We start from the raw sequence: 23307 nt of genomic DNA on the forward strand, positions 1-23307 counted from the left end.
TGTGATATGCAATTATTATATAAAGGTAAATTTAATTAATTGTATTTTGCTTGCAGTACTGCATTTCAATAACTAATTTTATTTACTACATACAATTATTTACGTTTTAATAATATAACCTGAATCTTATTTTTTCTTCTTATTATTTTTTTGGACTATGGCCTTGACAATTAGCCAGTAACCAAGACTAATATAATTGGCCAATATAATTAAAAGTGCGAAAAATGTTGCTGAGCGTAGAAACCAGGTGTCGCTTTGCCGAACTTGCACTGTCTCAATAAACGTTTATTGTGGATTAATAAAACAATGAAACTACTAAAATAGATAGTTTATTCATCACTAATAGTATAAAATCAGTATGATAATTAAAATAATATAATAAACAAGACCATAAGCAACATACAGCTGTCAGTAAATGGGATTACCATGATCCTTGAATATGCACGGCAGACAGATATCAAAGTATTTTCTTTTCCTCTTTACTCTCGCCTTGTCACCCTGAAAAAATGCTCACTATTTTATTTCTAGAACCTTTATGCTAATATACATCTAAGATTTAATGTTCTAGAGATTGTTATTGAGTTGAAGGTTTAAATCTTTGAAGAAGATGATTTGAGCGATGATGAAGAGTGAATCCTCTGAAAAAATAAATGACCAATTGTTAATTGAAGAAATATTTAGAAACGAACTAAAATAAAAGATAAATAGACGGGTTGTGGAATGCATGTTGTAGATTTCCCATGTCTATCATTTATCGCTCCGTTTGCCTTACAGATTGTATAACGCGCGGATTTCAGATTTTTACCAGAATTCTTTCCGATGTAACAGATCTATAGTGCTTCTGTTCTTTAGATCCCTTATTGTTTAAATAGATGTCGCTATTGCGTCCATTAACAAATTATTTCGTGTTTGCTTACTACACAGTTGGAATGAATTTTGATTCAGAGCATACCAAGGCCGTTCTGACTATTCCAAGAAGAAGAACCTTACGTAAACCGATAGTGATCATGGTACAAAGACGACAGGTACGATATTGCGCATGCGACTATCAGCTGATCGCGTTCTGTCGACGTCACAATGAGAGTAGTCGCTGTTGGAATACATATTATGTTTATATGGGAGTTTATCGATTTTTTAGCTTTTGGGGAGATTTTTGTGAGATTTAAGCTGATTAGTAGGCTTGTTAGTGTGAAAGAATTATTATTTACCCCTTAATGTATTGTCTCCAAAATTAGTTTATTTAAAAAACAACTCAAGGGTATCTTAAAATAGGTTTGTTGTAGTTTATTATTCTGAGATGTTTGATAGTTTAAAATTTATTGATTATAAAGTATAACTTTCTTAAAACTTTTGTAAATGGATGCCGTTAATAAATAAATAAATAAATAAATAATGTACAAATTAGTTTCGAAGTTTTATGGGGTAGACAAATTATTGAATTTTACAGAAATGATTGAAATTTAAAGATGGATAAAGATATATATGTATATATTGGTGATTTGATGATTTGATATACTCTATAAATTATATCCAATGTTCTTAATTACAATTTACGCTATATATGTCGGTATATACCTACTCAATATTTTTCCTATGTTAAGTAGTTCAAATTTCAAAATTGTTGTGGTAAGTATTGTATAATATGGTTTATATTGAAGACAATTATTATTCATCAAATTTTGCCCTATCGCAAAAATATCGTCTTACAGTGACAACACCGGCTGGGCATTGGGCAATAAAAAAGTTAAAAATAAAATTATTGACGATATGACACAAGCTATGAAAGCTTTAAAACGGGCTGTACACTCTCGGCGAAGTTACTTCGCCAAAGTTGACCGAAGTCCGAAGTACCCTCTCTACACACGCGTTCGAAGTGCGAACCGACAAAGAGCGGTGCGATACCGATAAAGATTCCTTTGACCAGACCGACAGCTTTCGGGAGTAGAACGAAGTCAAGCAATGTTACACAAGGTGGCATTCTACACTCTCGTACTTGTTGAACTTCGATCGACTTCGGCGAGAGTGAACTGGGCGCTTAAAAGTTAAAGGAAAACGATCATTGTTGTCTTTTCAGAAAGATAAGTTGTTTTGCTTTTAACTTATTCTAATTAAAACTATTTTTTGGAACTAATAATCAATATAAATGTTATCTCCCTTTTGACTAAATTTAATTCCGTTGATACTTTTAGGAGTAATTCAAACCAACAAAGATTTATTTGGGGATATAAAATCCAAAGTCGATATAAAATATATTCTATACGTACAATCTAAACCAAGATGTAGATACTTGAGAATTTTTTTGGCAACATTAGGAGGGCTGGTGGCTTACATGATTATCCCGATGCGATGGAATTTCGCTACCGCGTTAAAAACTATATTTTGGGAAGGAATGAAGGGACTTTATCCGAAGCTGGTACACAGAAGCTGATGAGGTCAGGGATGGTCCGATCGATAATTTAGGTGAAGTTTTTTATGCAAAACATACTTCTCAGATTTATCTGACGAAGCAGAAAAAGAAGAAGTGGATGCAGACATCGAAGAATTAAACGAATTACAATTGTACCTATTGGAATATGTCAGTGGGTATATCTGCAAGAAATTAGATTTGCCTGGAAGTACATATTCTTCCACTTACACGTGGATTAATCAAGTCTCCGAAGGGGTCTAAAGAAACCTCCAGAAGAATTGGTGGTAAAAATGCATCAACTGGATTTAATATTTAATAATTTCAATGGGTCTGGACTTCAGCTAAAGTCAGGGAAAGATTATTTACAAAGACTGATTGATTTGTCTAAAAAGATTGAATGTGATTACAAAACCAAACACCTGTTCCTTCGGTCTAGCTTGTATTTTAGAATTAAGAAATTAAACTTAACACTTAAAGAAATATGAGAAATAAGAGAAAATTAAAGAAAATTGTAACTTAAAGTCTTGTGTTTTATTTGTTTTGTGATTTTGTTTCAGACCATTAATAATCAATTATTTTCATCTGTTTACGTGCAACTAAATGAAGGCTCGATTCATAGGCGCCCATACATATGGGTAGGGCGGGCGTGGCCTCACATGGCTTTTCGGGTGCTTTAAACTATATATTGTCATCCAAAGTATACAAAATGTAATGTGCAACATCTTCACGCCCCCTACAAATTTTTATATGTCGCCCATGGCTCGATCCCCTCCTTAACACTGGCGCCCAATAAGACAAGCCAATCAAAAACAAGCTCGTAAAATTTATTTAAAAAGCGACGAATACAAAGAAAATTTTAAATATAACTCACAAATTTATTTAAAAATTTATTTTTGTTCATTGTATTGTTAATTAATTTTTTAAATCAAAATAATAAAACACCTACATTTCAATAAATCCGAAATAGTTAAACAGAAATTATATTAATCTATTAAAATGACTCTTTATGACCAATTTAAAACTAATTGTGTTCCGAGCGCTAATGTTTTAAATGGGGAATATTTAAAATCACTCTCATTGTGACGTCATGCGCGAAATCATCCGAATTTCGGATATTCCGGCTATCGTACCTGGATAGTGATGGTCACTGAAACAGAATTAAGTCTTAAGCTGTTTCTCGTTACCTCAGTTCTAATCACATTTTGAGTACTAGGTAGCAAAAATCCGTTTGATTTTTACTTATAACTAAAATTCAATAAGCTATGAAGGAGATGTAAACATTAGCTGACAGAGATGTCGTCATCAACAACATAGAGATGGCTATTTTGTTCAGTTTTTGAATATTTTTGGATAACAGTTACTTGTACAATTGCTTAAATTATTCATTAATTTCACTGTTATTACTTATGAGGATTATTATTTATGAGTATATAGGATTATTTTTTCACTATCTATGTATTCAGTAATTACAATAATTTATATACAATTAATTAATACATACAATAAAAACTAATAATCGGGAAAAGAGAAAAAGTGATTTTAATGATATACTGTTACTATGGAACTAGTAGATACCTTTTGAACATCTTTAACAACTAGAACCGTTGTTTAGATGCCCTGCATCGCTTATTGAAATTTAGATAAATAGACAGGTTGTGGAATGCATATTGGAAATTTCCCCATGTATATCATTTATCTCTGCTTGGCGTAATAGGCTTGGGAAGGTAGAGGCTCTTTTATAGGGCTGTAGCACCATTGATGATATGTATCTCAAACAGATGAAATAGAGAATGTGGAAAAATTATCTTACGAACAATTCACACATCCACCATTTTTTTTAAACATGTATCTCTTCGTTTGCCTTGTAAATTGTAGTACGTTCGGATTTCAGGTTGTTACCAGAATTTTTCTTTCCAGTGTGAAAGATCTACATATTATAGTGCTTCTGTTCTTTAGATTTCCCGTTGTAAAAATAAAAGAAGATGTTTGAAAATAAAGATAGAGAAAAGCACGAATAACAAAAAACATAGTTACCTATACAATAATTTTCTTACCGCTGTTATATCGTTCGAAAGAGGTAGAGACTTCTCTGGTGACGTTCTTTTTTTACTCCTTAAAAGGCTATTTGTAGCTAAAATAAAAATTTCTTGTTAGTTCGAAGCTGTTGAATCAATGATAATATTACTAATAGTTTTTTATTCTTAGAAACTAACTAACAGAAAAGTATAAAGCAGCTAAACATGTTAGACTATAGTCAAAAAAAGAACAAAGTAAATATGAAAGAATAGTCACTAGAGAATTAGATAATGTTGCAGAAAATGAAAATATTGAACAAACATGGATGCAAATAAAAGTATTATGACCAAAGCAGCGCAAGCCGGTAATAGAATTATAAAGGATGAATACAAAGAGTGGTTCGATAAGGAATGTAAAAAACACCGGAGTTAAATAGAAAATACAACAAAAGAAACGAGCCAAAAGAATCATGAGATGAAAGGAAAGAAATTATAATGAAGATAAATTTGAATGCATAGAAGAAAGCTTTAAAAACAGTGAAATTAGAAACTCATATCAAGGGGTGATAAATAAGAAAAAGGGTTACCAAAGATAACTTGTAGGTACCTACACTACAAAAGCAAAAATGGAAGGCATTTAATAAGTGACGAGGAAATACTAAACAGATGAGAAGAATACTTCGAAGAGTTTTTAAAGGAAACACCCACAACAGAACATGAATATAAAGAAGAACTGAAGGAAAATACCGATCAAGAATAAACAGAGGAAAGACCGCCTAATGAAAAAGAAATAAAAAAGAAACTAACGGAAAATAAGAAAGGAAAAATAAAAATACGAAAGGATGAAGTAACAGCTGAAATGTTCAAATAAGGAGTGCAAGTACTAACTAAGTATTTGGAAAAGCTGTTGAAAGTAATGTGGAACAAGAACGCATACCGAAAGGATGAACTGAAGCCACACTGTACTTAATTCAAAAAAAGCGACAAAAGTTTATGCTATAGGTAATCACAGGAAAAGTAAAAGTCACTATAAGTAAAAGCTACGAATATCGGAAGTCTACATCTACAGGGCCACATTAATCGACTTTAAACGAGCTTTTAACAGAGTAAGATAACAATAAATATAATAGGCACTCCGTGAAATGACTATTAATAAATGTCTCCATAACAGCAAGATCCCTAAAGACTGGAACGAAAGTCTAGTAATACTTTTACACAAAAAAGGGGACAAATGTGACCTACAGAGTTATAGACCGATATCGTTGCTCAGTCAAGTTTACAAACTATTTATGAGAATTATTAACAACCGGTTGACCGACAAAATGGACAGTTACCAAGTGGAACAGGCTGGCTTCCGCAAAAGATATAGTACATCATACCATCTGCTGACAATGAGAACATTGATAGAGAACGCAAATGAATAGACTATGAAAAGGCGTTTGATAGTATCGAGATGTGGGCCATAGAACAAGCTATTAATAATTGTAGAATAGATTCGAGATATAGACAGCTAATACATAATATATATGAAAATGCAACTATGATGTACAACTAATAGACGAAAATAAAAATCCCATCCCCATTAAGAGAGGCGTGAGACAAGGAGACGTAATATCGCCAAAGCTTTTTTAACCTAGCTCTAGAAGACGTCTTCAAAACGACAAATTGGTCAACCTATGGCATTAAAGTTAATGACAAGAAGCTAAACCACCTCAGATTCGCTGACGACATTGTGATTATAGCGAGCTCATTCGAGGAACTGCAAATTATGATAGAGGAACTCGCAAGCAGCTTCCAATACGTGGGCCTGAAAATAAACATGAGAAAAACAAACATAATGACAAACACAGATGACCCCAGACTTATAACTATAAATGGCAGTGAGATAGAAAAAGTCCAGGATATTTCACAATATCGAAAATTGTTATTGAAAAATTATTTGGAATTAAAAACTATGTTTCAATATGCAATTGCATTTCGTCCTGTCGCCCGGGTGGGGGGGGGGCGTACAACGGCCTACTACTTTATTCAGATAGTTTTTTTATGTATTTTGTCCCGTAGAACACGAATTTTTTGGTTAACAGTTGATCCGGATGTCGATAAGATTGTTATAAACAAAGAACTTGAGGAATTACATAACAGCGATTCTTAGCAAAACAAACTTTTTTGAAGTTATACTTCTTTAAGCACGAGGGTAAATTTTTATTTTACTGGGCGCATGCGCACACCGACAGTATGGTATAAACGTTATACGGGATCTGATTAGGTGTTAAAATCATCTGTCAATATTTGTTCAATATGGAGATTTTGGATAAACAAATTAATGTTGTGTATATTAGTTTTTATTGTTGTGATGGCAGAGAAAAAAGCAAGTTTATAATATTGTAGTGACTTTTTAAATATTTTTTAAAAGCGATAGGTACGTAATAATTGTAATGTTTCAGTATCCTAATAAAAAATTTCATAGGTACCTACCTATTTGGAAAATTTAAAAAGAACCTACCAAAATAGTATGTACCTAATGCTTTTAGTTACATAATTTGATTACCATCAAAATTTCTATCAATATTCACCTAATATATTGTTTTCTTAATCTATGTTTTGTTATATTTTAATATTTCTTTCAATTCTAAATAATTTCAATTCAAAATCAAAATAATTTGGTTAAATTCAGAACCGTCAAAAAATCCGTTTAGTTAGTTGATCTTCGCACATGATGACACATGGTCTCCGTGGGTAAAAGTTTAAGGTAAATGAATTTCAATACTAACTGCGCTGATAAGCGGGTTCGAACCCCAATGGAAACTTTTATTTTTTTATACATTTTATGATTTAAGTTTATTAATTTATTTAAGTTTATTTATTATATAATTTTTTCTCAGAAAATACGTATTTAGTTAAAATTCTTTGCTACATTGTTCAGAAGTCATTTGTGGCATTTTTCAATGTGTTTGTTTGTGTGTGTTTTATTCTTTTATTATTTTAATTTTTGGCACTGTTTTAATAAAAATTTTTGAGAAGTAGTATGTATTAAAATTAGTTTAATATTTAAATAAAATATAAATAAACTGTTTAAAGTATATTAATTTCGTTGAAATCATATAATAGAAGTATAACTTCTTACGTGCTTAAAAAGTATACACTACACACATTCTTTTTTTTTCTATTTTTTTGGGTCATTCTAAACAAAAAATGTTGTTACAAGTTTTTTCGTAGGATACATAGTGTTCGAGATAAACGCGGTTGAACTTTCAAAAAATCGAAAAATTGCAATTTTTGAACCCGAATAACTTTTGGTTAAAAAATAAAATAGCAATTCTGCTTACCGCATTTGAAAGTTCATGTCAAATTATACCATTTTTAATTTTTGCATTGCTAAAAAAATTTTTTATTATTAAACAAAGCTATAGACACATAGTGCTTGAGTAATGTTTTCAATGCATCTCTCATTTAAAATCGAACGAGTAGGCGCGCCTACAAACAGGCCTACGTATCATGCATTAAAACGCATGCATTGGGCACAGGTCAAAACGCTCAAACATACTTATAATAGTAATATGTAACATTACGCCTGATGTAAAATAAAGAATATTTTTAACACATTTCCAAACATTATGTGAAGAACCTAATTCTGCTTGCATTTTTTTTCGCAAAAATGGTACATGTTTGAAGGGCGGCTACTTGAGAATTTCCTAGGGCGTTATTTGACCTAAACGCGGCCCTGAGTGTTGTTATCAGTGTGTGGGCGTATATAGTATATCTAATTTAAAATTAAACAATTTGTATAATAGGTCTGGATCCCGCGTATGAAAAAAAAGTTGATTAATAGCAAGCTGAAAATTTGTTATTAGCTTAAGGTTGTCTAGTTGGACTAACTTTGATATATGGGAACACTTGAACAGGGGAAGTTTTAATTGTGGAACAGGTTAAAAATTTGGAACGGTCAGACCACGAAAACGGCACATGTAGTTTGTCTGACAGAACAGACTTAAACTCTCCGAACAGAGATTAAACTCTCATGCAAAAATCAGACTGCTATTTATCACCAAATGGGAGTTTTAATGAGTGGAGCATGTAGAATATGTCAAATGACAGGAATTATGACAAGTGCTATATAGCAGTCTGATTTTTGCATGAGAGTTTAATCTCTGTTCGGAGAGTTTAAGTCTATTCTGTCGGACAAAATAAATGTGCCGTTTTCGTGGTCTGACCGTTCCAAATGTTTAATCTGTTCCACAATTAAAACTGCCCCTGTTCCAGTATTCCCCTATATCAAAGTTTATCCGACTAGACTCCCTTAAGCTATTTACAAATTTTCAGCTTGCTATTAATCAACTTTTTTTTCATACGCGGGATCCAGACCTATAAGTGAATGTGAATGGTGAATGGTGCTCTGTATTGAAATTAAATATTAAGTGTCTTTCGTAACTATAACATTTTAGTAAATGGTTTACCTCCTGGTAGATTAGGTAGCACAAAATCATCAGGTTTCGTTTTGACTTCTTTCTTTTTCAGTAAGCTAGAGGTAAAACTATTATACCAAATTGGTGTGTTATCATATGGGTTACTATGGTCGCCGGTGGCAAATATATTATCAACAACTGCGTTTCTTTCTAACTTCTTGAGAAATTGAGTTCTCGGATTGGTCAGAAGAGGTACCTGGAAATTAAATTCATATAATTAAATTCATATACAGTGGGTTTAACTAATTCTGCTCTTGTACTATTTATTTGTTTTATAATCAAAGCGTTGGCAAGGCTTTTGCCGAAGACTTACAAACACCAACATTTCATACAGCACAAAAGATAGAAACCGACTTAATAGCTATCAGAGTAGACGGCATTTTGTAGCTATTCACTTGAAGTGTGAAGTTCTAAGAGACATTCGTTACTTTTCTGCCTATAAATTCGTATTCTACCCGGATCTCTGATGAGCTAGGGCAGTGGTCGGCAAACTTTTTAGCCAAAGAGCCAAATATGAACATTACAACAATTTAAAAAAATGGGAGCAAAATCTGCTTGTTCAGCAAATTTTTATTACAAGAAATAAAACTAAAGCCCTACTACCTAGCCCCATCCATAACCCCCAAAAAATTAAAACGTGTTTTTTTCGTTTTTTGGCGATATTTTCGTTTCTAATCATCGTAGAAACTTCTATTTTCTTTCGTTTGGTAGATAAGGTTTTATTTCCTACAACACTGTATTTTTTACAAAAATTTTAGCTCAAAATCATTTTTTTTTATATTGATATGTATAACCAAAAAGGGAAAGAACAGCAAACGTGAGCTTTTTCAGCTGATCATAAGAATCAATCAGGAACACTATTCCAAGCGTTGAAAATGATCATGTCTTCCTTCTTCAGGTCATTCAAAGCAGACCACTTGTGTTTTGAGCATTTTTTTCTTCTCCAATATTTCCAATTCAACACAAAGACGTTCGAATTTAGAGCGCCATACCTCCTTGTTCTTAAAAACATACTTCAAAGCTATTAATGCAAATGTTAAAAGGAGAAAATTTCAACTCAGTTATCGTAGCATTAAGAGGAATTTTGACAAATGCTAAAGTTTGTAAGTTTGATAAAAGCTAATTTATCAGAATAAGATGTAGGTTATGTTTTTCCTACCAAGCTACCAAGTTTTTCCTATTGCGCTTTCCGTGGGTATTTGTGCCAGAGCCGCACCTAAGGAGCCAAAGAGCCACATGCGACTGCGGAGCCACACTTTGCTGACTACTGAGCTAGGGCATAGACGAAACATGTAAGATCCTATTGATACCGATTCATATACAGAGGGTTTAACGGATTGTGCTTTTGTTCCATTTATTTGGATATATTTAGATAATGTTGTTCTGAAGCTATTTCCTTGTGGCATTTTTATAATTAACTATTTAAATGGGAAATAAGCCACAATTAAATTGAAAAAAATGATTTTATTAACGTTTCGACGCCCAAATCGGGTGTCGTTGTCAAAATACAAAATGTGTGTGTGTGTGTGTGTGTGTGTGTGTGTGTGTGTGTGTGTGTGTGTGTGTGTGTGTGTGTGTGTGTGTGTGTGTGTGTGTGTGTGTGTGTGTGTGTGTGTGTGTGTGTGTGTGTGTGTGTGTGTGTGTGTGTGTGTGTGTGTGTGTGTGTGTGTGTGTGTGTGTGTGTGTGTGTGTGTGTGTGTGTGTGTGTGTGTGTGTTTGTGTGTGTGTGTGTGTGTGTGTGTGTGTGTGTGTGTGTGTGTGTGTGTGTGTGTGTGTGTGTGTGTGTGTGTGTGTGTGTGTGTGTGTGTGTGTGTGTGTGTGTGTGTGTGTGTGTGTGTGTGTGTGTGTGTGTGTGTGTGTGTGTGTGTGTGTGTGTGTGTGTGTGTGTGTGTGTGTGTGTGTGTGTGTGTGTGTGTGTGTGTGTGTGTGTGTGTGTGTGTGTGTGTGTGTGTGTGTGTGTGTGTGTGTGTGTGTGTGTGTGTGTGTGTGTGTGTGTGTGTGTGTGTGTGTGTGTGTGTGTGTGTGTGTGTGTGTGTGTGTGTGTGTGTGTGTGTGTGTGTGTGTGTGTGTGTGTGTGTGTGTGTGTGTGTGTGTGTGTGTGTGTGTGTGTGTGTGTGTGTGTGTGTGTGTGTGTGTGTGTGTGTGTGTGTGTGTGTGTGTGTGTGTGTGTGTGTGTGTGTGTGTGTGTGTGTGTGTGTGTGTGTGTGTGTGTGTGTGTGTGTGTGTGTGTGTGTGTGTGTGTGTGTGTGTGTGTGTGTGTGTGTGTGTGTGTGTGTGTGTGTGTGTGTGTGTGTGTGTGTGTGTGTGTGTGTGTGTGTGTGTGTGTGTGTGTGTTTAGATTTATGACCTTGGTTTGAACCAATTGGCCAGCTCAAAGTTTTTTTTTATTTTCATAGACACAATTTCATAATTTTAACTGATATACATTATATTTTAATAATCACAAACATATATTACATACATTACATTAAAAATACATACTAATAAAACACTATTACTAAATACTTATACTAAACCACTAATTGATATTAATTTTTTTTTTCCTTTTTTTTTATTTTTTCGCGCTAAGACCTAAACCCGATTCATCCTCGCGGAGGTTTAGGCCTTCTTTGTGATTCTTTTGTTTTTTTTGTTTTTTTTTTGTTTTATTTTTTTGTTTTTTTTTGTATTTTTTTTATTTTGTTTTTTTTATTGTTTTTTAATATTTATTTTTTTTATTATTTTTTTTTTCTTTTTTTTATATTTATATTTTTTTTTTATTTTTTTTTATATATATATTTTTTTTAAATATCAATTTTCATATTTTTTAAGTGGTTATAAACAATTTTATACAAATTTATATTTCGTGTACATAAAATGGAATTTAAATTGGTGGGGAGAGTAACTCCTAAATACAAAATACTCCTGTAGTATTTTGTATTTTGACAACGACACCCGATTTGGGCGTCGAAACGTTAATAAAATCATTTTTTTCAATTTAATTGTGGCTTATTTCCCATTTAAATAGTTCATTATTTAGATAATATTTTATTTAGATAATATTTATATTCACCTGCGTGGGCTTGGTTGTCAAGTTGTTAATACTTTGTAGTACGTTTGGCGATTTCTTTGGGGGATCTTTATTAAAACTAATATTATTAATAGTGGGGTGTAGGATCAAGTGTGACTGCGGTGATCGATTGAAGTCCCCATAATCTAAATTCTGAAACTGAGGGGAATCGGACAGCTCATCCTTTTGTTGTTCCTGAAAAAAATAATAAATTCCTCAACGGTTTGTAAAAATCCCAAATTTCCTCATCAAGTAAAAACAAAACCCAAATTTATCTCATCAACCTTTTTACCGAAAACTTATTCATACCAACCGCTACTTTCATGTCATGTTGTCTCCAATAAGCCTTCTTTAAAAGAAGCCCTCATCCAAAATGATTATCGCAGAAATCACATCAATAGAAGCATCTACAGGCATCGATCTTCCACTCAATCTCAACCTAAAGAGTCAAACCGTCATCATACGAAAGATTTTCTTCCTTACTGCAAAGGTGTTACGAAATCGACAAAATCTTCAAATCAAGAGGAACAAAGACATTCCCCACCCCAACAAAACTTTCATATTAGTGCAGTCACTGAAGGTTTTCACCTCCGATTTCGTTGAACCTCCATCTATTTTCATGAAAATTTGTGAGTAGTAAGAGGATACCTCAAGGAACAAAGGTGACATAATGCCAGCTTGCGCTTTTACCCTGGGAGTGGATGCCACCCCTTCTCGGGGGTGAAAATTATTTTATTAAAAATAATGCCATAAATCGATATAGAGACAAATTCTAAGTAAAATTTGTTGTATACAGTTATTAATATAAATCAATACTTTTTTTTGTATACAGTTATTAAAGATCAAATATTTTATTTTTTCGTAAAAAATGCATGTTTTAAAGCTGTTTTTCACGTATAACTCAAAAACTATAAGCTTTTACAAAAAAGTTATTATTACCAAAATTGAAGATAATAAAAAATTGAATAGACTCCCCCACTTAAATAACTAAACTAATGTTAATTCAAAGGGAGTTATGGGTAATTGAATGTATATTTTTTTCGACGAGTACTCAAATCTAAGTATTTAAGCTGAAATAACGGAAAAACGGTGCATTTTATAACATACTTATTAAACATTTATCAAAGTACTTAGAAATATGTATCAAATGAGCCCCCGAACAAGTTGCTAGTATTAAAATGTCAAGGTTCTGTCAAAGTACTGTCAAGTATGTCAAAGTACTTCGAAATACCTGTCAAATGAGCTCCAGAAAAAGTTAATGGCATCAAAATTAAGCAAGTTATGATGAAAATAAGAGAACCCTCTAAGAGAAGTTTGATTTTTTTAGGAAAAAAATGAAAATCAAAACATTTCCACAAAAATTAAAATTTATTGTAATCCTTACAAGAGTTTCTTTATATTAGCATAAGTAATGATTTCAAAAATGTTGACCGCTTTAGAATGTATATTTTTGTAAAAAAAAGATATAATTTAAAAAAATCAGAATTTTTAAAATTACCGTAATTTTCATTTTTTTTGATAATAACTCCAAAAATACTCAATGTACGTAAAACATGATATATAACCCAATTTTAGTTTTTTCTGTATCACATATTTTACCTGTCGTACTCTTTCTGTAAGATAAAAAATAACCGAGATAGAAACGTTTAAAGCTTAAATTTTGCTGCGAGAACCATATAACAGGGGCCATTTAAGCTTCTATTTTTAAAAAAGTAAGAGGTTTAAAAGATTAATTTCAAAGTGGTTTAATAGGCCTTAGAAATAACTTACAAATGACTTTTAGGTGAACCTGATATAGTAAAAATTAACGGAGTTATTTAAAAAAAAACAATAACATTTTTTGGAAAAATTTTTAAAAGATAAGTTTTTAAAAAATTTTGGAGCATAAATTTATATAACTCATCTATAGTTAACATTAAAATATTTTCCTAGTAAGGAGTTTATTCCATTTTTTATTATCTTCAATTTTGGTAAGAATAACGTTTTTGTAAAACTTATAGTTTTTGAGTTATTTATGAAAAATCGGTTAAAACATGCATTTTTCTCACGAAAAAATTAAAATCTTTGATCTTTAATAACTCAAAAAGTTTTAATTTATTTTAATAACTTCATATAACAAATTTTGCTTAGAATTTGTCCCTCTATCGGATTATGTGGATATTTTTAATAAAATAATTTTCCACCCGAGAAGGAGTGGCATCCACCCCCAAGGTAAAAGCGCAAGTTGGAACCATGTCACCTTTGTTCCTTGAGATATTCTCTAATCATTCACCAATTTTCATGCAAATCGATGGAGGTTCAACGAAATCGGAGGTAATAGCTCATATCCACTTATGCACAACACGGAATGACCTTACATAGGCCAAACCAATCGTAGCATCCAAAAACGGATTTATGAACATTCCATTGGGAACGCACGGTTTAAATGAAGACGTTGGATAAATTTTAATTTACTCTCGTTCCTACCTATTGCATATAATATTTACTCTACAGCGAGTTTTAAATGGTTATATTTTACATGTATTTTACCTGTCTGGAACTGAATTTGGCCAAACTTTCAAGTGACTTTTCGAGCATTTGAATTTCCGAAGCATTATTGCTGCTATGACTGATCTTCGCTCCACGATCTTTGGAAATCAGCACACCTTGACTGGGCCTTTGCTGTAACACATTCAATCGTTGCGCAGTTTCAGCCAAAGTTATCAAATTTTTGTCGTTGAAATTCTCGTTTACTGTTCCATCTCCGTTACTCAGTTTTCTCTTCATCGTGCCTGTAAAAGGATATCATTAAATAATAAAAATCTTAATAGCAGAAGAACAACAAGATTTTAGGTCCTGAAGATCATGCACCAATGCTACATTTATAGTGAGTCAAGTTCAAGAGAAATCATTAGAATACAACAAACCGGCATATTTATGTTTCATGGACCTTAAGAAGGCATTTGACAGGGTCAAATTAAAGGACGTTATCCATTGATTGTACGCAAGAGAGGTACCTCTGGGAATAATTAAAACGATCGAAAATATTTACCAGAACAATACAATAAAAGTAAAAGTAGAAGAAGAATTAACTCAACCAATTGAAAGTGGCAACGGTATAAGATAAGGGGATTCCTCGAGTCCTCTGTTGTTCAACCTGATCATGGATGAAATAATAACAAAAATAAGAACTAAAAAAGAATACCAAATGGGAGCAAAACAACTTAAAATAATCTGCTATGCAGATGAAGCAATACTAATCTCTCAAAGTGAAGATGATTTACTTACAATGTATGCTATACCAATTTAATATAACCGGCAGAAAATTTAAAATGTTAATTTCCCCACAAAAGCCAAAATGCATATAACCATAGCAGTAAATCTACTAGGATGTGTATTACAGATGAATGGTCAGATAATAGAACAAGTGATTGAGTTTAAATATCTAGGCATCACACCATCTCGCTACGGAAAGCTCGAAACAGAAGTGGAAGATCCTTCGAATAGAGAAAGCAGAGTCGCAGGTTGCCTGAATGAAATAATATGAAGAAATAAAGATATCGGAAAAGAAATCATTGGAAACAGTCATCAGACCAAAACAACATACGCGGCAGAAACACGAGCAGACACAGAGAGAACAAAAATAATGCTAGAAACAGCAGAGATAAAAACCCTTCGAAAAATCGATGGTAGGACACTATGGAACAGAGCTAGAAGTACAGATGTACGAAGAAGATGCAAGGTGGAGGAATTAATAACTGGGTAAGAACTAGTAAGAAGAGTAGAATGGAATTGCCACATAAACCGATTGAAAACAAATAGAGTAGAAAGGGCGGCGAGAGACGATTCCCCAATAGAAAGACGATCAGTGGGAAGACCACGAAAACGATGGAAGTTCATTACTAGAGACACATTGAAAAAACAGACAGAGGCATGACTACACAAAAAGAAGAAGAAGAATATATTAAAACCTTAACAGTAGAGGTTGACAGTGAAATAGTTTGTTCTAAAAAATTACCTTCTGTAAGCGAAAACCTCCATTTCGAGTCTCTGCTTGGTTTCCTCCTCACCTCGTCTCTCTTATCCGTAGACATAAGTATCTCAGTCTTGTACTTCCTCAAGAGCGGATTGTTCAGTTCGACATTGACCTTCTCTCTCAAAGCTGGCAAGAACCTCTGGGGGAACATGTCGTGGGTGAAGAAGCTGTGCTTAAGGAGCTCATCAGCCGTCAGTCGCTGCTGAGGATCCATCTTCATACAACTCTCTAGGAACTCTATAGTAAGCGTTGGCCAGGATTCGAAGTGTTTGTACAAACCTATGCTTTCTTCCGTAGGAAATTTGACTGACGTTCTAAGTTTAGAGTTCTTTGATAGTAAATGTTGGTGTCTGGAACATGGTTTTCCTGAAAGTGAATATAAAAGTGCAACGGTCAAAATTAATAAATCAATGAACCGATGAATATCTTTTTAGTCCAGGGCGCATCTGTTTTGAGATGGATGTTGAGAGGTGACTCAAATTTTTTTGCAGAAATTGCTTGAAATTAACTCATATAATGATAATTGAGTTATCCTCCCACTCAAAAAGGTCCAGAACATTGTTTAAATACTCAAAATGTCAAAAAATTAAGAAAAAATTGGATTTTTTTATTCGTTTTTGTTTTTATACTGACATAAAAGTTGGGTAATTAAATTTCCAACAACATAGGACTAGTTAAAATTTACCCATATTAAAACAATACTGTAAATTTCATTCAGATCTTTTTTTAATAGATTTTGCAAAATAAATTTTGCAATTCAGCTTTCGCAAAAAATTCATTTTTTTTTTCAAAATGTTACAGGACTGAAAATAAAGTAGATAGCAAGTTGAATTTTTTTATACATATAGAAGAATACTGTACCTTTCATTAGCAATTTTCTAAGTTAAAATCTATTGACTACCACGGCGTCAGGAATTTTTTTAAATAAACATTAATTTTTGGTGCTACGTGCAGGACAGCGGTATTCAATCCACACAAGTTGATTTCCACCAAAATTTCTTCCAATCTTTATCTAATAATTATTTTCTTGCTCTATAATATTTTGTTGTATTTTAATATTTTAATTCCGCAAAAATCAAACTAATTTGATTACTGTTTGTGAAATATTGTTTAAACAATTGCATATGTTTAAAAATAATAAACTTTTATTGTCTACGTTAAAATATATGAGCAAAGAAAGTTTTCGCTAAGTGTTATGTCAAAGGCAGAGTATGTGTTTTTATTTTGCAATAAACAAATTTATTTATTTATATCTAAATGTACTAAAAATTAAAATTTATCAATCATTATCAAAGTTCATTGGAATGCCCAATCAGAGTAAACGTATCCGCTGTCATGCGCGTAGCACCAAAAATTATTGTTTACTAGCTGACCCGGCAGACTTCGTACTGCCTCAATAGATAAGAACAAACTTTTGTAAACAATAAACTTAAAATAAACAAAAGGAATTCGTAATTAATAAACACAAAAAATGCTCGATGTGAATGAGTTTTTATTATTATTTTTAATGAATTACACATAATGTTTGAAGTAATAAAGTTTAGTTAGAAAAAGTTTGCAGTGCAACAGTTGCAATCTTAAATTTGTTTTTCTTATAATGAATATAACAGCTTTATTTTATTTACATTCAAAAAAACCCTGTATTTATAATTGGGTTCGGGGTTGTCCAACTATATAGGTGTTGAAAAATAAAATAAAATTAAAATTAAATATCATTAAATAAAATGAAACAAAATTTCATAAAATTGAATAAAAGTCAATAAAAATAAATAAAACTGAATAAACTTAAATAAAAATAATAAATAAATTTAAAAAAATAATAAAATTAAAAAAAAATAAATAGAATCTAATAAAAATAATTAAAATTTAATAAAATGAAACAAAATTAATTAAAATTAAATAAAATTTTATAATTTGCTGCTTGTTCTTTTCGTTTGCTGAGAACTTTTCTTCTGCTTGCCGTTCGTCAGAAAAGTTCGGTAGAGATATTTTTTGAAAGTTTCGAAAAATTAAGAAATTCATATTTTGCCCAAATTAAGTCCAAAAGTTAAACAGTTGCACTTTTCTTCGATGAAATTTGTTGCTCGTTCTTCTTCTGTCCTCAGAATATTTCTAAGGCTTAAGATATTGTGTTTTGGACACCGATTCAGCTAGCAAGGAGTACACCGAATTAATTTCGTATTTTTCACGTCACTATTGTGAGAGTTATGACGTCACACGCAACCCCCTTATGACGTAGAGGTATAAAATATCGACATAAACCTACTCCCAGTCCGGTCGAACATAGCTGCCAAATTTCATAAAAATCGGTCAAGTCGTTTCGGAGGAGTATGGCAACAAACACTGTAAAAAGAGCATTTTATACATATAGCTGTAAAAATTTTGGTGGCTACCAAAATGACAATATAAAACCGTATAAACCTTCCCTGAACTTCCACAAATAATTCAACATCAAAATTAGCCAAATCGGTCCACACATTCTCGAGTTTTAGCGAGACTAACGCACAGCAATAGATTTTTATATATAAGATACAAAATTTTAGATGGCTATTAAAAAATAACGGTCGAAGATAGAAAAGTGAAAATTTAGGGTTGTATTTACCTTTGCCTTCCACATCACATAAAATTAAGAAAAAACAGTTTGACCAAAAAAAATAAAAAAATATTTTAGGGGGGCAGCCCCCGTTACGACGTACGGATATGAAAAATACATAACAACCTGTTCTCGGTCCGGTCAAATATACGTGGAAAATTTCATAAAAATCTATTCAGTCGTTCTCGAGTTATGTGTTGGTAACTGTCACGACTTTCTTTTGTTTATATAGATGTAAAATATTTAAATGGCCATTAAAAAATAACGGTTAGTGCTGGAAAAGTGAAAATTTAGGGTTGTATGTATCTTTACGTTCCACATCATATGAAATTAAAAAAAAAGAGTTTCTCTGAAAAAATAGAAATAAATATAAGGGTAGCAAGCCCCCTTAAGACGCACGGGTATGAAATATAGATAACAACCTACTACCGGTCCGGTCGAATACACTTGCAAACTTTCATAAAAATCGGTCAAGTCGTTTCGGAGGAGTATGGCAACAAACACTGTAAAAAGAGCATTTTATACATATAGCTGTAAAATTTTGGTGGCTACTAAAATGACAATATAAAACCGTATAAACCTTCCCTGAACTTCCACAAATAATTCAACATCAAAATTAGCCAAATCGGTCCACACATTCTCGAGTTTTAGCGAGACTAACGCACGACGCACAGCAATAGATTTTTATATATAAGATGCAAAACTTTAGATGGCTATTAAAAAATAACGGTCGAAGATAGAAAAGTGAAAATTTAGGGTTGTATTTACCTTTGCCTTCCACATCACATAAAATTAAGAAAAAACAGTTTGACCAAAAAAATAAAAAAAAATTTTAGGGGGGCAGCCCCCGTTACGACGTACGGATATGAAAAATACATAACAACCTATTCTCGGTCCGGTCAAATATACGTGGAAAATTTCATAAAAATCTATTTAGTCGTTCTCGAGTTATGTGTTGGTAACTGTCATGACTTTCTTTTGTTTATATAGATGTAAAATATTTAAATGGCCATTAAAAAATAACGGTTAGTGCTGGAAAAGTGAAAATTTAGGGTTGTATGTATCTTTACGTTCCACATCATATGAAATTAAAAAAAAAGAGTTTCTCTGAAAAAATAGAAATAAATATAAGGGTGGCAAGCCCCCTTAAGACGCACGGGTATGAAATATAGATAACAACCTACTACCGGTCCGGTCGAATACACTTGCAAACTTTCATAAAAATCGGTCAAGTCGTTTCGGAGGAGTATGGCAACAAACACTGTAAAAAGAGCATTTTATACATATAGCTGTAAAAATTTTGGTGGCTACCAAAATGACAATATAAAACCGTATAAACCTTCCCTGAACTTCCACAAATAATTCAACATCAAAATTAGCCAAATCGGTCCACACATTCTCGAGTTTTAGCGAGACTAACGCACAGCAATAGATTTTTATATATAAGATACAAAATTTTAGATGGCTATTAAAAAATAACGGTCGAAGATAGAAAAGTGAAAATTTAGGGTTGTATTTACCTTTGCCTTCCACATCACATAAAATTAAGAAAAAACAGTTTGACCAAAAAAAATAAAAAAATATTTTAGGGGGGCAGCCCCCGTTACGACGTACGGATATGAAAAATACATAACAACCTGTTCTCGGTCCGGTCAAATATACGTGGAAAATTTCATAAAAATCTATTCAGTCGTTCTCGAGTTATGTGTTGGTAACTGTCACGACTTTCTTTTGTTTATATAGATGTAAAATATTTAAATGGCCATTAAAAAATAACGGTTAGTGCTGGAAAAGTGAAAATTTAGGGTTGTATGTATCTTTACGTTCCACATCATATGAAATTAAAAAAAAAAGAGTTTCTCTGAAAAAATAGAAATAAATATAAGGGTAGCAAGCCCCCTTAAGACGCACGGGTATGAAATATAGATAACAACCTACTACCGGTCCGGTCGAATACACTTGCAAACTTTCATAAAAATCGGTCAAGTCGTTTCGGAGGAGTATGGCAACAAACACTGTAAAAAGAGCATTTTATACATATAGCTGTAAAATTTTGGTGGCTACTAAAATGACAATATAAAACCGTATAAACCTTCCCTGAACTTCCACAAATAATTCAACATCAAAATTAGCCAAATCGGTCCACACATTCTCGAGTTTTAGCGAGACTAACGCACGACGCACAGCAATAGATTTTTATATATAAGATGCAAAACTTTAGATGGCTATTAAAAAATAACGGTCGAAGATAGAAAAGTGAAAATTTAGGGTTGTATTTACCTTTGCCTTCCACATCACATAAAATTAAGAAAAAACAGTTTGACCAAAAAAATAAAAAAAAATTTTAGGGGGGCAGCCCCCGTTACGACGTACGGATATGAAAAATACATAACAACCTATTCTCGGTCCGGTCAAATATACGTGGAAAATTTCATAAAAATCTATTTAGTCGTTCTCGAGTTATGTGTTGGTAACTGTCATGACTTTCTTTTGTTTATATAGATGTAAAATATTTAAATGGCCATTAAAAAATAACGGTTAGTGCTGGAAAAGTGAAAATTTAGGGTTGTATGTATCTTTACGTTCCACATCATATGAAATTAAAAAAAAAGAGTTTCTCTGAAAAAATAGAAATAAATATAAGGGTGGCAAGCCCCCTTAAGACGCACGGGTATGAAATATAGATAACAACCTACTACCGGTCCGGTCGAATACACTTGCAAACTTTCATAAAAATCGGTCAAGTCGTTTCGGAGGAGTATGGCAACAAACACTGTAAAAAGAGCATTTTATACATATAGCTGTAAAAATTTTGGTGGCTACCAAAATGACAATATAAAACCGTATAAACCTTCCCTGAACTTCCACAAATAATTCAACATCAAAATTAGCCAAATCGGTCCACACATTCTCGAGTTTTAGCGAGACTAACGCACAGCATTTGATTTTTATATATAAGATTTAAAAAAAATCCTGACACTGTGGTAGTTAACCCATTTGAATTTTGCAAATTGCAAATGAAAGGTACAGTATTCTTCTATATGTAAAAAAAATTCAACTTGCTGTCTGCTTTATTTTCAGTCCTGCAGCATTTTGAAAAAATGATTTTTTTTGCGAAAGCTGGATTGCAAAATTTATTTTGCAAAATCTGTTGAACAGATCTTAATGAAATTTGCAGTCATGTTTTTATATATCATATAGTTTTTCTGGATGAAATATGAAGGTCCTAAGTGTAGCATAAATGGTTGAAAAACGTAAAATGCGAATACTTTTTTTTATGTTTTTTTTTTTCAAAATTACTGCTATTTTGCAACAAGGTTGATAATTGTTAAAATTTTTAACTAATCCTATGTTGTAGGAAATTTAATTACGCAACTTTTATGTCAGTGCAACTTTTCTTGGAAATGAATACCTTTAGAGTTATAATAAAAAAACGAATAAAAAAAGTGCAATTTTTCTTAATTTTTTTGACACTTTGATTATTTAAACAATGTTCCAGATCTTTTTGAGTGGGAGGATAACTCAAATATTATTATATGTGTTATTTTCAAGAAATTTCTGCAAAAAAATATAAGTCACCTCTCAATATCCGAATGTACTAATATTTTTACAGATGCGCCCTGGTCTATTCCATATTATATAATTTAGTGTGCTATTCACAGTCATTCTTACTAACCTAACCAGTTTTGCGGGCATGCCCAGGGAGCTCAGTGCTTCATTTTATTTCTTCTTATCCTATTTCTTTTAGTGTAACAATCTAATCTGTCACTGATCTATTAACTCTCAAACCGGCCTGATATAGACGTGGTTTATCTTCAGAAAATTTGTTGAGTCTCTCTCTTAGCATCCTGGCTGATACCTTGTAACTGTTTTTACTTCTTCTTCTTAGCCTTTTATCGTCCACGTTTGGACATAGGCCTCTTCCAATTCCTACCATCGGTCTCTATCCTTTGTTAAAACATTTCAATTTGTTCCGGCTACTCTTTTAATAACATCAACCCATCTCATCCGTGGTCTTCCTCTCGGTCGTTTACTTTCGTAAGGTCTCCAGTGTTGTAATGTTGCATTCCAACGTTGGTCTTTTTGTCTAGCAGTATGGCCTGCGAAGCTCCATTTAAGTTTGGCAATTTTTGTTGTAATGTCCTCGACTTTTGTTTTGATCTTATCTAGTCGTTCCTCTTTCTGACAGTCGTATAGCTAACATTGCTCTTTCCATTGTTCTTTCTGTTGTGGCTAGTTTATTCATATTTGCCTTCGTTAGGGTCCAGATTTGACATCCATATGTCATGATAGGAAGGATGCACTGGTTGAATACTTTGCTCCTCAAGTGTTGGGGTAGTTTGCGGTTCTTTAGTATTAAACTTAGTTTTCCAAATCCTGCCCATGCTAATTTTGCTCTACTAGTAATTTCAGCACTTTGGTTCTCTTTGTTAAGTTTCAGGATTTGTCCTAGGTAGATATATTACTGGAGTTTTTCTATCTCACTGCCATTTATAGTTATAGGTCTGAGGTCATCTGTGTTTGTCATTATTTTTGTTTTTCTCATATTTATTTTTAGGCCGACGTATTGGGAGCTGCCTGCAAGTTCCTCGAATGAGAAATAGTTTTGAAGACGTCGTCTAGGGCTAAGTTGAAAAGCTTTGGCGATATTACGTCTTCTTGTCTCACGTCTCTCTTAATGGGGTTGTGTTTTTTCCTCTAGTTGCACAAGAAATAAATTGAGCAGCTTAAGTAGTATAAAAAGAAATAAATTATTTCCACACTT

General features: G+C 32.6%; 1 protein-coding gene across 6 annotated transcripts in view; it reads right to left on the reverse strand.

The window, feature by feature from the left end:
• Positions 1–313: 313 nt before the first annotated feature.
• LOC114337860 (cyclin-dependent kinase-like 4) overlaps positions 314–23307 on the reverse strand; it is an 86581-nt gene continuing 63587 nt past the window's right edge. For 2 of the 6 annotated variants that reach the window (XM_028288408.2, XM_028288409.2), the window contains exons 5-10: positions 15932–16315; positions 14464–14705; positions 11938–12129; positions 8877–9081; positions 4462–4538; positions 314–498 (exon numbers count right to left, since the gene is read on the reverse strand). In XM_028288408.2, the coding sequence (XP_028144209.1) occupies positions 409–498; positions 4462–4538; positions 8877–9081; positions 11938–12129; positions 14464–14705; positions 15932–16315 (1190 nt within the window). In that variant the 3' untranslated portion in view covers positions 314–408. Of the gene's footprint in view, positions 639–4441; positions 4539–8876; positions 9082–11937; positions 12130–14463; positions 14706–15931; positions 16316–23307 lie in introns of all 6 variants that reach the window. The other 4 variants (XM_050659754.1, XM_050659755.1, XM_050659756.1 and 1 more) reach the window with 4 other exon arrangements.

Source organism: Diabrotica virgifera, chromosome 8 (assembly GCF_917563875.1).
Source record: "Diabrotica virgifera virgifera chromosome 8, PGI_DIABVI_V3a".
NCBI lineage: Eukaryota > Metazoa > Arthropoda > Insecta > Coleoptera > Chrysomelidae > Diabrotica > Diabrotica virgifera.